Raw genomic sequence first — 17,133 nt, 5'->3', positions numbered from 1 at the left:
ATTGTACGCCCCTTGAGGGTTAGGGACTGATGTGAATGTACAATATATATGTAAAGTGCTGTGTAAATTGATGGCCCTATATAATTACCTGAAATAAATAAAAAATTAAAAAAATAAAATCTAGTTAGGAAGAGAGAGAATGATGGGAACAGTTCAGCCACAAATATTGGTATCATTGCACATCAATGCAGCACAAGTCTCTCATCACCCAAGTGCCAACCTGATTAAAAGACAATGAGTGTCTGGATATCAGTTTTAAACCCGCTGTAAAATTCTGACGAGGCATTAATTGCAATAAATCTTTGTACTCGTGCTAGTTAGCACGCCATTGCCAAATGATGACCGAGGAGAAGTTGCCAAACCATCACATTTTACAGCCTCGTAATTAGAGTCTTCCACTTGAGACAGAGCGCTGAGTTTTATTATAATGTCTCCATTATTTGTTATTATAATAACCATATGTCAGCCGCCAGCCAAAATATCTCTTCCCTGCTCATTGGATAAACGTTTAATATTTAATTTGCCTTTTCTCCTTCTAATTGGCCAGACTCTACTTTAGGGTTTTTATAGCTAAACAAAGGTCTTAGGTTTGACTGAAAGGTGGGAAACTGCATTAACCCCTTCAATACCGAGCACTTTCACCCCCCAGGGCCAATTTTCAGCTTTCAGCGCTGTCACAATTTGAGTGACAATTGTGCAGTCATGCAACACTGTACCCAACCCAAATTTTTTGCATTTTGTTCACACTAGAGCTTTCTTTTTGGTGGTATTTAATCACCACTGGGTTTTTATCCTTTGCTAAAAAAAAAAAAGAAAAAAAGACAGAAAATTAGAAAAAAAAACCACGATTTTCTTTGTCTATGTTAGAACATTTTGCAGATAAATAATTGTTCTTCATAAATTTAGGCCAAAATGTATTCTGCTACATTTCTTTGGTGAAAAACGGTATTATTTAGTCTGTAGGAAAGTTATAGATTCCATAAACTATGATATATATCATAAAATCGATCAATCCTGATGTACTGATGGCCTATGTCATTTCTTGAGGCCCAAAAATGTCTGGACAGGACAAATAACACCCAAAATATTTTGGAAAGTAGACAGCCTGAGGTATTTAGTAAGAGGCATGTTGAGTTTTATTGTTGTAATTTTTTGTCCTAATTTTCTGGAAAATTAAAAAATTTGAAAAAATAAATTATAAATTTTTTATTTACATACAGTCACCAGTGCAGTGCAGTGTCACCATATGACTGGTGTGGTGGTGATCAGGGACACTGACTGGTGATAGCACAAAAAATAAATAAATACCGTATATGTATATATTTATACATATACGGTATAAAATAATAATAATAATAATAAAAAAATAAATTATATATATATATATTGTAGAAAAGTAGTAGAAAAATAGTAAGCGAGCGCTATCTGAGACTCAGGAAAATAGCCACTAGAACACCAAAAAAGGTAACAAAAGGACAAACCTTCCAATAAATCTATATAGAGAAAAGGTGCAGCGCTAGATGTAAATAAAACTAGACATATTGTAACAACATGCTGGATGAACATAAAATAGACATAAAATAACAATAAAATTGAGTGCAAAGTAGTGAATCACACTGGGTAAATTTAAATGAGTGAATGTCCCAAAATGATTCAAACGCCACCACGGGAAACCACTAGATCCAGTTGAAGTGCGTGAAAACGGGAGTCGGGTGTATCACACAGTGGATAATGGGTATAAAGAATGCGCACTCACCAGAAGTGCGTCAAAAATGCGCATATAAGATATCCTCTCTCAGGTAGTGGTCATCTACTGCCAGAAACGTGGTCAGAGTAATGCACCATCCAATCTCATCCAGGGTAGGTAATCCACAAAGGCCTTAGCACTGTGTCACATATAGTGTCATATATAGTATTTATTGTTATTATTATTATTATTATTATTATTTTACTATTTCTTTGTTATCACACACTGTGACCAGAGTAATATAATGTTGCCATAGTAACCTTGTACTACTCTGGGGAAGTGATCAGTCTTTTTTATTTTTTGTACACATTATTGTTGCTTATATCAATGAATTTCATTGCTGTAAGCAAGCATTTTACTGAATGAAATCAATTCATTCAGTTTGTTTTGTTGTGATTAGCTGTGATTGGCCACAGCTAATCAGATGACACAGATGGCTGTGACTGGCTCAGTCTCTACTATGACCAATCACAGCTAGCAATACAACTGTATACAAAGGATGGCATGAAAGGAAGCCATCCATCGTTTACAATTGTCATGTGACCTGCTGTGACTGGTCACAGCAGTCACATGGTACCGGCAATGGGCCATTACACAGATCAGTCATCAGCTGTGTCCGAGGCGGTGATCCAGGAGGATGTCATATGATGTCCACTCAGATTGACTAAAGTCCTGCTTGGCTGTCATTTTACTATAGGCCGGGCGGGAACTGGTTAAATATAGACATGTTCATGGGGCCCCCAAGCAATAGGGGATCATGGGGCCCCTGTGTCCTTGCCCAAACTCAAAAAAGCCTATGAAAAAGGTACCAGGGGCATCTCATGGGGCCCCCTACTGACCCCGGGCCCTCGGGCAGTGCCCAAGTTTCCAAATGGTCAGTCTGCCCCTGGTTCATATCAATTTACACAACTTCAGAATATATATATATATATAGTAAATGTTATACATGACTTGTGTGCAACTTTGTACAGCACAAACATTCATTCTTGATCAAAGCCAAGGTCGCATGAAAGCCACGCCAACATCACATCAAAGTTACATCAAGTCGCAATGAAAATCACACGATTTTGAAGTCGCATAAGTGTTATTGCAGCCTTATCAGACATCAAAATGAGGTTTGGGTTCACCACTAACATTGGTCTACAGAAAATCCCCAGGAATGACAGAGTTTGCAAATTGGGAACTTTTTGCTGAAACCTTTGCAGATTACCACAGGACTTCATTCTAACACATCAAGTGTGGTTGCCCTGCACCTCCAGCTACTTGCCCATCTTACCATCCCTGAGACCCTTCCAGCCATTCACCTGTGCTTACTGTCTTGGGATCCCCCCAGCTGCTTATCTGTTCCCAGCCCAGAAAGTCCTCCAGTCACTCACCTGTGGAACCAGCCCTGGAATCTCTCCAGATGTTCACCTGGGCTACCAGACTCAACCTACCTCACTGTGAAAAAGAAGCTGTCTAGAGGCCAAGTTACAAAAGCAAATAATCAACAAATTGAGCGCATCAAGGCGAAAAAAAATCTTCTTTTTGTGTGTGCATTTGTTTTTGATTATATAATGTTGTTTTTAATACTACACCTAGATGGCGCTTGTTCTCCTTTCTCTTGGTCCAGAGGCCAAGTGCATGTAGCAGTTTTGTACTTTACTGGGTGGTTTAGGCCACGCAGTATTTCACGTTTGCTCTTTGTTCTAACTTGCTGTCCATGATGAAACAGCAGACGTGGTAACGCATGTGGTCAGAATAGAACCAGTTGTACAGCTCCTGATGTACACAGGATGATGTCTTTTGGCACACTGACTGATGAAGGTTGGTGCTCCCTGTGACTGTTCGTGCAGCCTTGTGCTGCCATCTGTTGGCGTGTTACAAAACTAGTCTTGAAACCTTTAGATACCACCTATAATACCATACTACCATATATAAATATATGGGCAGCACAGTGGCTAAATGGTTAGCACTTCAGCCTGGAAGTACTAGGGTCATTGGTTTGAATCCCAACCACAGCACCACCTGCCTGGAGTTTGCATGTTCTCCTTGTGCCTGCTTCGGTTTCCTCCGGGTACTCCCGTTTCCTTCTACACTCCAAACACATGCTGGTAGGTTAACTGGATCCTGTCTAAAATTGGTCCTATTATATTTATGTGTGAATGTGAGTTAGGGACCTTAGATTGTACACCCCTTGAGGGTTAGGGACCTTAGATTGTACACCCCTTGAGGGTTAGGGACTGATGTGAATGCACAATATGTATGTAAAGAGCTGCGTACATTGACAGCACTATATAAGTACCCAAAATAAATAAAATAGATATTTATATTAGAATCTAATATATCCAATTTTGCATACACTGTTGTCTGTGTTGTTCTTTAAAGCATTTCTATAATCATTTAAAAAAACACATGTTCGTGACCAAAAACGTTCCAATTCTGGTAATGCACGTGGTCAGAATAACACCAGTTGCACAGCTCCCAGAGTACACAGGATGATGTCTATTGGCACACTGACTTATGAAGGTTGGTGCTCCCTGCGACTGTGCGTACAGCCTTGTGCTGCCAATTAGTCTCGAAACCTTGTGATACCACCTTGTGTAAATATATATATTCATATATATTAGAATCTAATATATACAATTTTGCATACACTGTTGTCTGCGTTGTTCTTTAACCTCTTGGCGCTGGCCATACGCAAATGATACCTCTAAATATATATTAGAATCTAATATCCAATTTTTACACACTGTTGTCTGTGTTGTTCTTTAAAGCACATCTATATTGTACATAATCATTTAAAAGAACAAATGTTTGTGACCAAAAACATTCCAATTCTGGTAATGCACGTGGTCAGAATAGCACCAGTTGCACTGCTCCCGGAGTACACAGGATGATGTCTTTTGGCACACTGACTTATGAAGGTTGGTGCTCCCTGTGACTGCGTACAGCCTTGTGCTGCCACCTAGTCTCGAAACCTTGTGATACCATCTTGTGTAAATATATATATTTATATATATTAGAATCTAATATATCCAATTTTGCATACACTGTTGTCTGTGTTGTTCTTTAAAGCATTTCTATAATCATTTAAAAAAACAAATGTTCGTGACCACAAACGTTCCAATTCTGGTAATGCACGTGGTCAGAATAGCACCAGTTGCACAGCTTCCAGAGTACACAGGATGATGTCTTTTGGCACACTGACTTATGAAGGTTGGTGCTCCCTGCGACTGTGCGTACAGCCTTGTGCTGCCAACTAGTCTCAAAACCTTGTGATACCACCTTGTGTAAATATATATATTAGAATCTAATATATACAATTTTGCATACACTGTTGTCTGCGTTGTTCTTTAACCTCTTGGCGCTGGCCGCACGCAAATGATACCTCTCTATATATATATATTAGAATCTAATATCCAATTTTTACACACTGTTGTCTGTGTTGTTCTTTAAAGCACGTCTATATTGTACATAATCATTTAAAAGAACAAATGTTCGTGACCACAAACGTTCCAATTCTGGTAATGCACGTGGTCAGAATAGCACCAGTTGCACAGCTCCCGGTGTACAAAATTAGTCTGGAAACTTTTTGATCCCATCTCGTACACTTTAGTTCCACGTGGTTGTATACTGAATGCATGCGCTAACCCTGGAAGTTTCCCTCCGTCTGCTCATTTGGTTGATCCCAACCACAACTATACAAGATGTAAGAGAGAAAAGCAATGCAACATTGTTGCAGCAAGATTCCAAGAAATCCAATGAGGCCATGTCAAACCTGAAGACCTTGCCCATCCACGGTGACCGAGTTCGCTCTCTGCATCTTCGTCCTTTCAGCTGATTTGTTCCCCTGCTGTGCGCAGTTCTTCTCTCTCTTCACCGTGGACTGTCTTTCCTTTGAATACAAAGCATGCACAGATTTGTAATGAATGTTTAATATCAGCAAGAAAAAAGAAATAATTGTTGTTTTTACATTGTAGCATTTTCATTTAGTCCAATCCGTGAACATTGACGCCGGGTTCACACTGATGCGGTGCGGCAGCGTTTTCTGTGCGAATTCCACACTGCATCAGAATCGCACCCCGTTCATGCGAACCGCTGCAGGTGTGTATGTTAAGTTAACAACACCCCAAAACACAGTGCGATGTGCAGAATCGGATCGCATAGATGTGAATACCCATGCGATCCGACCAAAAAAAGGGTCCTGAGCTTTTTGGTGTGGTGCGATAAGAGCCATACAAAATGTTTGGCTCCAATTGCACCGCACACAAATCGCATGTGATTTGCACAGGAATGAGGTGCGGTTCCTGTGCGAATCACATGCGATATACCGCACCGCATACAGTATATGTGAACCGGGCTCAGTGTTTGATCCCACAAGTTAGAGTCTGCCATACTTATTTCTTTCCATAGGCTGCAACATCTTCTAAAGTTCCTCCCTTCTCCAACCCATAATCCTAGTAGGCTAGTAGGATGTTTCCCGATAACTGACAGGTGCAGGGGCGGACTGACCATTTGGAAACTCTGGCACTGCCCGAGGGCCCGGGGTCAGTAGGGGGCCCCATAAGATGCCCCTGGTACCTTTTTCAGAGGCTTTTGTGAGTTTGGGCAAGGACACAGGGGCCCCAAGATCCCCTATTGCCCGGGGGCCCCATGAGTTGTCAGTCCGCCCCTGGACAGGTGTACAGAATGTTGTAAGTAATGGTAACACAGATACTAATGAGTCAAACACACATCTCTTGTATCCCTGGCCATCAGCAGTCTCCAGCAAGTACTTTCGTATTTCAGCAGTTCTCAACAGGGGTGCCGTTTGTGTTTCTCCAACCAGTTTGCCGTGGATTACCGTCATGAGTCGCTATGGTGTGGGTGGGCCAGCCGCCAGTACCGCTACAACCAATGACACTCTAGGGCGGTGCAGTGTCATTCATTGCTGTAGTCAGGGGCGGACTGACAACTCATGGGACCCCCGGGCAATAGGGGATCATGGGGCCCCTGTGTCCTTGCCCACACTCAAACCACACCCAAAAAAGCCTATGAAAGGTACCAGGGGCATCTCATGGGGCCCCCTTCTGACCCTTCTGCCCAAGTTCCCAAATGGTCAGTCCGCCCCTGGCTGTAGTGTTTACAGCTGGCCCACCCCTAAGGATCAGGACGCATGGTATACCCTCAACTGCCATTGTGCCCTTGCTGGGTGTCCTGTGTGTCCCAGTATCTTTAACCACTTGGTGCCAAGCGTACACAGATTATCACCCCCACTGGACTGGACTTTTTTTATGTGGGCACGCTAATTTGCATACGATGCTCTCCCAGCACAAAGCCCGGGGTGCCAGTGAGAGCGTTGACTCCTATTCTAACGATCGGGACCTGGAGCTCCCGATTCTGGGTCACATGATGGCTATGAAAACCTCTGATTGGATATCACAGTGATCATTCACTGTGAAGCCCACCGCCCTTGTTTTCTCTCTCTGAATAGAGGAGGGAGATACATTGGGGTTTATTTACTAAAGCTGGAGAGTCCAAAATCAGACTCCCTTCTGCATAGAAACCAATCAGCTTCTAACCTCAGCTTGTTCAATGAAGCTTTGGCAATGAAACCTGGAAGCTGGTTTCTATGCAGAAGGGAGTCTGATTTTGGACTCTCCAGCTTTAGTAAATAAACCCCATTGTGTCTCTCTCTGTCCTTTCAGAGAGAAAAAAAAGTGTTTGTAAATAAAGAAAGAAAGAAAGAAAGAAAAAGAAAGATAGATAGATAGATAGATAGATAGATAGATAGATAGATAGATAGATATGGATAGATAGATAGATAGATAGATAGATAGAAATAAAAAGAGAAAGAATAAGAAAAAAAGAAAGAAAGAAAGAAAGAAAGAAAGAAAGAAAGAAAGAAAGAAAGAAAGAAAGAAAGAAAGAAAGAAAGAAAGAAAGAAAGAAAGAATGAAAGAAAGAAAGAGAGAGAGAGAGAAAGAGAGAGAGAGAAAGAGAGAAAGAAAGAAAGAAAGAAAGAAAGAAAGAAAGAAAGAAAGAAAGAAAGAAAGAAAGAAAAAGAAAGAAAAAAAAAAGAAAGAAAGAAAGAAAGAAAGAAAGAGAGAGAGAGAGAAAGAGAGGGAGAGAGAGAGAAAGAAAGAAAGAAAGAAAGAAAGAAAGAAAGAGAAATACCTAGATCAAGGGTTGACCTAGGTCAGTGCCAGGGTTAGTGTTTGGGTCAAGGGCAGGGTCAAGGGTCAGTGTCAGTATTTTGTTTTGTCAGAATTTTTTTTAAATTAGTATCAGTGTCAGTTAGTGGCAGGATAAAAAAAGCAAAATGTGCACTAATGTTTCTGGGCTGTACTACGGGGTACAAACAACAACGAACATACAGATATGGGGTATCGCTGCGATCATCAGGAGCAGGAGACATTTATTTTGGTTGTTCTTTGGTGGGTGGTCATGTTAGTAGCAAGTAATATACAACTAATCAATAAAAACAATAATAATAAATAAATTAATTAATAGAAATACCTAGATCAAGGTTTGATCTAGGTCAGTGCCAGGGTTAGTGGTTGGCTCAAGGTCAGAGTCAAAGGTCAGGGTCAAGGGTCAATATTTTTTTCTTGTCAGGATTTTTTTTTTAATTTTTAAATTGGTATCCGTGTCAGTTAGTGGCAGAATAAAAAAAAAACAAGCAAAATGCACACTATTGTTTCTGGGCTGTACTACGGGTACAAACTACTAACATACACATACAGTATGTGGTATCGCTGTGAACATCAGGAGCAGGAGAAATTATTTTGGGTGGTTCTTTGGTGGTTGGTTATGGTAGTAGCAAGAAATATACAGCTAATCAATAAAAAAATAATAATAAATAAATAAATAAATAAAAATACCTAGATCAAGGTTTGATCTAGGTCAGTGCCAGGGTTAACGTTTGGGTCCGGGTCAGAGTCAAAGGTCAGCGTTCAAGGGTCAGGATTTTTTTGTCAGGATTTTTTTTTTTTTCAATTTTTAAATCAGTATCAGTGTCAGTTTGTGGCAGGATAAAAAAAGCAAAATGTACACTATTGTTTCTGGGCCATACTACGGGGGTACAAACAACAACTGACATACACATACAGTGGGGATCGAAAGTTTGGGCACCCCAGCTAAAAATTTGTATTAATGTGCATAAAGAAGCCAAGGAAAGATGGAAAAATCTCCAAAAGGCATCAAATTACAGATTAGACATTCTTATAATATGTCAGCAAAAGTTAGATTTTATTTCCATCATTTACACTTTCAAAATAACAGAAAACAAAAAAATGGCGTCTGCAAAAGTTTGGGCACCCTGCAGAGTTAATATCTTGTACTGCCCCCTTTGGCAAGTATCACAGCTTGTAAACGCTTTTGTAGCCAGCCAAGAGTCTTTCAATTCTTGTTTGAGGTATCTTTGCCCATTCTTCCTTACAAAAGTCTTCCAGTTCTTTGAGATTTCTGGGCTGTCTGTCACGCACTGCTCTTTTAAGGTCTATCCATAGATTTTCAATTATGTTGAGGTCAGGAGATTGTGAAGGCCATGGCAAAACCTTCAGTTTACGCCTCTTGATGTAATCCCCCGTGGATTTCGAGGTGTGTTTAGGATCATTATCCATTTGTAGAAGCCATCCTCTCTTTAACTTCAGCTTTTTCACAGATGGCATCAAGTTACCATCCAAAATTTGTTGAAATTTTATTGAATCCATTTTTCCTACTACTTGTGAGATGTTCCCTGTGCCACTGGCTGCAACACAACCCCAAAGCATGATTGATCCAACCCCATGCTTAACAGTTGGACAGAGATTCTTTTCATTAAATTCTGTGTCCCTTCTTCTCCAAACGTACCTTTGCTCATTCCGGCCAAAAAATTCAATTTTAACCTCATCGGTCCACAGAACTTGTTTCCAAAATGCATCAGGCTTGTCTGTATGTTCATTCGCAAAGTTCAAACGATGATTTTTGTGGTGAGGACGTAGAAGAGGTTTTCTTCTGATGACTCTTCCATGAAGACCATATTTGTACAAGTATCTCTTTATAGTGGAATAGTGTACCACAACTCCAGTGTCTGCCAGATCTTTCTGGAGGGATCGTGCAGTCAAACGTGGGTTTTCAATTGTTTTTCTCACAATCCTGCGAGCTGTTCTGTCTGATATTTTTCTTGGTCTTCCAGATCTTGCTTTAACTTCCACTGTTCCTGATGACTGCCATTCTTAATTACATTCCGAACAAAGGATATTGACATCTGAAAACGCTTTGCTATCTTCTTATAGCCTTCTCCAGCTTTGTGAGCGTCAACTATTTTCAGTTTCAGTTTTCTAGACAACTGCTTAGAAGAACCCATGGTGCTGATTGTTGGGGCAAGGTCAGATGAGTCTGGGCATTTAAAACCTTTGAGCTTGATATCACCTGGTCTTCCCAGACGATGATTGAGAACAATCCATGACACTGGCAGGTCTCAGCTTTGCAAAGGGGGCAGTGCATGCTATAAATTCTGCAGGGTGCCCAAACTTTTGCAGACGCCATTTTTTTGTTTTCTGTTATTTTGAAAGTGTAAATGATGGAAATAAAATCTAACTTTTGTTGACATATTATAAGAATGTCTAATCTGTAATTTGATGCCTTTTGGAGATTTTTCCATCTTTCCTTGGCATCTTTCTGCACATTAATACACATTTTTAGCTGGGGTGCCCAAACTTTCGATCCCCACTGTATGTGGTATCGCTGCGATCATCAGGAGCAGGAGAAATTATTTTGGGTTGTTCTTTGACGGTTGGTTATGGTAGTAGCAAGAAATATACAACTAATCAATAAAAACAATAATAACAAATAAATAAATAAAAATACCTAGATCAAGTTTTGACCTAGGTCAGTGCCAGGGTTAATGTTTGGGTCAAGTTCAGAGTCAAAGGTCAGGGTCAAGGGTCAAGATTTTTTCTTTGTCAGGATTTTTTTTTTAATTTTTAAATTAGTATCTGTGTCAGTTAGTGGCAGAATAAAAAAAAGCAAAATGTGCACTATTGTTTCTGGGCTGCACTACAGGTACAAACAACAACTGACATACACATATGTGGTATTGCTGTGATCATCAGGAGCAGGAGAAATTAATTTGGGTTGTTCTTTGATGGTTGGTTATGGTAGTAGGAAGAAATATACAACCAATATATAAAAAATAATAGTTTAAAATAAATAAATAAATAAAAATACCTAGATCAAGGTTTGATCTAGGTCAGTGCCAGAGTTAGTGTTTGAGTCAAGGTCAGGGTCAAGGCTGTCACCCTAGCAGTACAGTGTCACCATAGCGACACTGTACTACTTGTGGGGGGTGATGAAGATTTTTTTTTTTTACACTCATTGCTTTTACACCCATAAAAGCTGTAAAAGCAATTATTTATCATTCTCTCTGGCTGCATTCTTGCAGCCATTGAGAAATACTGCATGAGCTGTGATTGGTCACAGCTTGTCACATGGTACAAGGCTGCTGTGAATAGCCTTGTACCATGTGACCTCTGTGATCATTCACAGATTTCACATGTAGTAAGCAATGATGTCACAAGTGACATCTTGCTTACTACTATTAATGTGATCACTGATTGGCCAATCAGTGATCACATGAATTGGGACCTCACACAGAGCTCCCGTACAGCGGGCACCAGATCGCGGTGCTGCGCGCTCCCAGGGAGTGCGCACAAGCAGGGAGGCAGGAGGACGTCTATAAACGGCCACCTGCAGCTACACTGCTCCCGTCCGGCCGTTTATATACATGGGTTGGACAGGAAGTGGTTATATAGCATTTTTGGTTTGTGGTGCTTAGATACAGTGTAGTTCTGCTTTAAAGAACAGATCCTCCCCCCCCCCCCTCCTCTCTCTCTCTCTCTCTCTCTCTATCATAGGGGCAGTTGGAGGGAGCTGCTTGGGCTGCACACAGGACATCCAGCTGACGATCTAGGCGATCTGGCTGTGCTGGAGATGGGCTGTCACATCAGATGTTCAGCATTCATAGAGATATGGCATTCTTGCATATTTGTTGAAATCATGTCAATGGTATATTATTTATAAATGGAAAGTCTGCGCCAACTGGATAAATAAATTGTATTGTATATAAAATACTCAGCTGCAGTTACTAAAAGACAAGATATGAAAAACATGTAACCGTGCTGCATGTGAGCATATGAAAAACACATTACATGTGAATAAACAAATACATATGTGCTATAACTCTGATCTCTAAAATATATAGAAAAACTGAAAAATACATTATAATAGCGCGTCAGTGCTTATGTATCAATAAATATATGAATAAATAAATGAATAAAGTCAGAAAATATAAATTCATACGTGACTACAATCCAACAAAAACTCCTAATACCAAAAAAGTCCAAAGTTCATATCCAGTGCATACGTGTAAATCATCCAATGTTGTGCAAAGAGCTGCAACGTGAAACAGTGTTCCAAAAAGCTATATATTTTATATATATATATATCTTATATATTTTATATATATATCTATCACACAGCACCAAGTGACCTCTTCCTGAGCACACTCAGTGCTCACCAACTGATCAAAAGGCTTAAAAAAAAAAAATATATATATATATACATATATATATGGTCCAAGTGTATATTCTTCCAATATTAATCACCAACTGATCAAAATGCTTCAAAAAAGAAAAAAAAAATATATATATATATGGTCCAGGTGTATATTCTTCCAATATTAATCAATGACTGATCAAAAGGCTTCAAAAAACATACACACACACATATATAGCACATGTATAAAGCCAAAAGTGTCAAACTATTACCAATTTATTGGTCATTGTACTGTCTCATGTATTGTCTCCCATTGTAATGTACAGCGCTGAGCGAACTATTGGCGCTATATAAACACTATATAATAATTATATATATATATATATATATGTACTGTATATATATATGGTCCAGGTTTATATTTATCCAATATTAATATGCATCCAACTGGTGATAGTAATCATAGTAATCATCTCCAGCCCAGCATAAACTCCTCTCCAGCAAAGCACAGGTTAATCCTCATCGTCTGATCCAATCATGCATACAGGGAAAAGTGTCAAAAAAGCCAAAAGTGTCAAACAAATTTATTAGCCTTACATATGTATCACACTTACAATAGGTGAGTGTCAGCACGATGCTAAGGATCTATAGCTTAGTCAAAATTAGCACTGTCAGGTCCAGCAGTAACTCCGAGCCATGAGCAGACAGGCAGAACGGGATGACGTCACAATCCAAACCATACCTTACGCGTTTCAGAATCAAGCCGTCATTGCATAAGGTCTTGTTTGGATTGTGACATCATTCCGCACTGCCTGTCCGCATGCAGCTCAGAGTTACAGTTGGAGCCGATCATGCTAACTTTTTTCATTCACATGAAATTTGTTTTTCATGTGGTCACATACAGCGGTATACTATTGTTTTAATTTGGTTTAATTTGTTTAATTTCTTTCATTGTACAGATTGTGCCCAAGACAAATTAAAGGGATAGCTGCACAGATCCTGCCTACATTTTGATTAACACCACTGACATTGGACGTTACCTTGGGCTGGATACACCTGAGCGCGCAGAGGGTGAATTGGGTTCTCTTTTCAATATTTTATTCAAAATAAGAAATAGAAAACATATCAAAGGTTTGAAATGATAAAATAGACCTTTTTATGAAAAAATAAGGTAATTTTGGGCAGCACAGTGGCTAAATGGTTAGCACTTCTACCTGGTAGTCCTAGGGTCGTTGGTTCAATTCCCAACCACGGCACCACCTGCCTGGAGTTTGCATGTTCTCCCTGTGCCTGCGTGGGTTTCCTCTGGGTACTCCGGTTTCCTCCCACACTCCAAAGACATGCTGGTAGGTTGATTGGATCCTGTCTAAATTGTCCCTAGTATGTACAGTATATGTATGAATGTGAGTTAGGGACCTTAGATTGTACACCCCTTGAGGGTTAGGGACTGATGTGAATGTACAATATATATGTAAAGTGCTGTGTAAATTGATGGCGCTATGTAAGTACCTGAAATAAATAAATGGCAAATAGATGGCAGCAAAGTCTCAAAAAAGTTGAGAGAGGGCAACAAAAAGCTGGCAAAGTACAACCTCAAATCTGAAAAAGTTGGGGCAGAGCCATGTTTACCACAGTGTAACCTCCCCTCTTCTTTTAACAACACTCTGTAAACGTGGGGTGACCAGTTGCTGGAGTTTTGGGAGAGGAAAGTTGTCCCACTCTTGCTTGAACATATGCTGCTCTAAAGCCTGGATATATCTTTCAGCATTGGTGGTGCCTTGCCAGATGTGCAAGCTGCCTATTCCATACTATTAATGACCCCATACCAGCAGAGAACCTCCTGATGAAGTCACATGATGAGTGATGTAATGCGTTGGGCGGGGCCAGGTGACATCATCGCGTAATCCGGAAGTGGTGCATAGATGCTTTCTGTGGGATCCTTGTTTGCTGTGTATACACATTCTTACTGCCTTTATAAATGTAAGTGCAATTTCTCTTGATAAATCAATCGTATTTGGAGTTACTACACTATGGTGGCCTTTATCTAATTTGAGCAGTAGAAGTAGATATCCTGAAACTTTTACTCAACTCCTGTGATTGGCGGAAGGCGTACTTGACCGATATTTATTTGTGAGCCCATGATCTAATTTGAAGGCACATCTTTGCACTGTGGTGGAGCACCTTTTGTTAGGAGTCAAGTGCAGCACTGTAGTTGTGGTATCAAGACCTTGCATGCAGAAGTTTTATATTAACTGTTATCTGAGTCACAAAGACACCTGACTATTATTCTAGCTGGGACTTGTCCAGTTTTTATTAATTTCATACTATACACTATGCTTAAGCGTGTTTTTTGTTTTCTTTCTTTGCATCAAATTTTGATACATAATTGTTGAGTTCTTTTCTAGTATTATGCATTATATAAATCTCAGCAATGCAATATTTATTTAATATTTTAAATTTCTGACTGGTGCCCATGCTGAGTGGCCAAACTCCTGTGTTCACAAGAGCCGCAGCTTGGCATCAAACCTGGAAGCTAGTGGAGATCACTGTAGTAGTGGTGATCTTCCAGAGCAGGGGTCTCCAAACTTTCAAAAGTCCAAACTGGTTTACGTTCCTTTGGACTTTGGGGGGGGGGGGGGGCAAACTGTGGCCATTGGGAGTAAAAAATTACATAGCGCCTGTGTTCAGTAGGGGAAGGACTATTGTCCCATCATTGCTGTCATTTGGAGAAATAGTGTCCCATCATTGGTGTCTGTGGAAGGAAAAGTACCCTATCATTGGTATTAGTGGGAGGAGTAGTGAACCATTATTGGTATTAGTGGGAGGAGTAGTGAACCATCATTGGTATTAGTGGGAGGAGTAGTGACCCATCATTGGTGTCAGTGAGAAGAATAGTACCCCATCATTGGGGTCAGTGAACGAAATAGTGCCCTCTCATCTGTATTATTGGAAGGAATAGTGCCCCATCATTGGCATTAGTGGGAGGAATAGTGCCCCATCATTGGTGTCAGCAGGAGGAATAATGCGCCATCATTGGTATCAGTGGAAGGAATAGTGACATTCATTGGTATCAATGGAAAGAATAGTGCCCCATCATTTGCATCAATGGAAGCAATAGTGCCCCTTCATTGGTATCAATGGAAGGAATAGTGCCCCATAATTTGTATCAATGGAACGAATAGTGCCCCTTCATTGGTATCAATGGAAGGAATAGTACCCCATCATTTGTATCAATGGAAGGAATTGTGCCCCATCATTTGTATCAATGGAAGGAATAGTGCCCCATCATTTGTATCAATGGAAGGAATAGTCCCCCATCATTGGTATCAATGGAAGGAATAGTGACCCTTTATTGGTATCAATGGAAGGAATAGTGACCCTTCATTGGAATCAATGGAAGGAATAGTGACCCTTCATTGGTATCAGTGGAAGGAATAGTGCACCACCATTGGTATCAATGGAAGGAATAGTGTCCCTTCATTGGCATCACGGAAAGGAATAGTGCCCCTTCATTGGCATCAATGGAAAGAATAGTGCACCATCATTGGCATCAATGGAAGGAATAGTGCCCCATCATTGGCATCAATGGAAGGAATGGTGCCCCATCATTGGCATCAATGGAAGGAATGGTGCCCCATCATTGGCATCAAAGGAAGGAATAGTGCCCCACTATTGTTATCAGTGAGAAGAATAGTGACCCAAGGGTCAAATAACGGAAAGCAAAGGGCCGCATCTGGCCCATGAGCCACAGTTTGGAGATCACTGTACTAGAGGGATCCCACAGGTATAGTATATGAACTGGGACAATGTAACATAAGTCCATCAGTGATTGGTATTATTGTGTGCATATATAAATCTAAAATATTCACACCACAATAATAAATGTCATATTTACAGGCAGAATGCAATGACACCACAAGGTAATTAGTTATCAAACAGTTCCAATTTGTAATAAATGTGCAATTTCTTTTCATATCATTGTATAGAATAAGTGAACTTAATGTGAATATCCCTTTCTTACCACTACATCACATTTGAGCACACCTCGTGCCATTTTCTTTGTATCTGAACTACTTTTACCTATATATTTATGTATATTAATTGCTCTAGCGATTAAACAGACCCTAAAGGGTTCTACTTATGAATGTGTTTGAGGTCTGCGCGTCTAGGGGACTCATTAGTGAAAATGTGTTTGTACATCAAAAAACAGCTGTTCAATGTGCTATAAAAATCAGTTTTGTGTATATTTAAGCAGAACGTATTCCACAAGGGTTGGTGTGTCTTGTGTGCTCAGATGTTTTTTTTTAAATTTTTTCCTTCAAAAGAATCTTTGGTCCTTTTAAAGTGGTCACACTGCAGAAACTGATTTTGATTTCTAAACTGAAGTTGTCATTGCCAAGTAGACTGCAGTGGAAAAATCAGTTGCTTCAGCGTGTCTTGTTTGTTGAACAGTAAGAATATAAAATAGAGAAAACATATTTATACATCTAACAATTCACAATACGTTTTTCTTATATTCTTCCACATTTTTACATTTTTTTTAACTTTTTTTTAATTACACAGACAATATTTTTGTCCATTTTATATTTCCACTACTGAGGAATTTGGTGGTGGAAAACAGTAGTTTCCAAACTGCAGCCTCTAGGCTGGATGTAGCCTTTCGCTTGCCTTTATCTGGCCCTTTAGGAACTGACACCAATAATGTGGGACCCTTCCTCCCACTAATGTCAATGAAGGGGCACTATTCCGGTCCTTAGATGTGGTGACCCTATTTAGAGTAATTCTTAGTGGACTGCTCCAGGCGCCCATGCAGCTTCATCCGTTTGACTAGCCACTCTTGGGTTGTGGCACCTGAAAGTCAATCCAAGCCTGCTATACTAATTCCA

General features: G+C 40.0%; 1 protein-coding gene across 2 annotated transcripts in view; it reads right to left on the bottom strand.

The window, feature by feature from the left end:
• DGKB (diacylglycerol kinase beta) overlaps positions 1-17,133 on the bottom strand; it is a 784,212-nt gene that overhangs the window by 390,841 nt on the left and 376,238 nt on the right. For both annotated transcript variants that reach the window (XM_089654572.1, XM_089654573.1), the window contains one exon: positions 5,508-5,624. In XM_089654572.1, coding sequence (XP_089510698.1) covers positions 5,508-5,624 — 117 coding nt within the window. The remainder of the gene's footprint in view (positions 1-5,507; positions 5,625-17,133) is intronic.

This window comes from Staurois parvus, unplaced genomic scaffold (genome assembly GCF_062004578.1).
Source record: "Staurois parvus isolate SC_StPar_1 unplaced genomic scaffold, SC_StPar_1.0 ptg000779l, whole genome shotgun sequence".
Classification (NCBI taxonomy): Eukaryota; Metazoa; Chordata; class Amphibia; order Anura; family Ranidae; genus Staurois; species Staurois parvus.
Note: the sequence above shows the minus strand (reverse complement) of the source record. Positions and strands in the feature narration are given on the sequence as shown.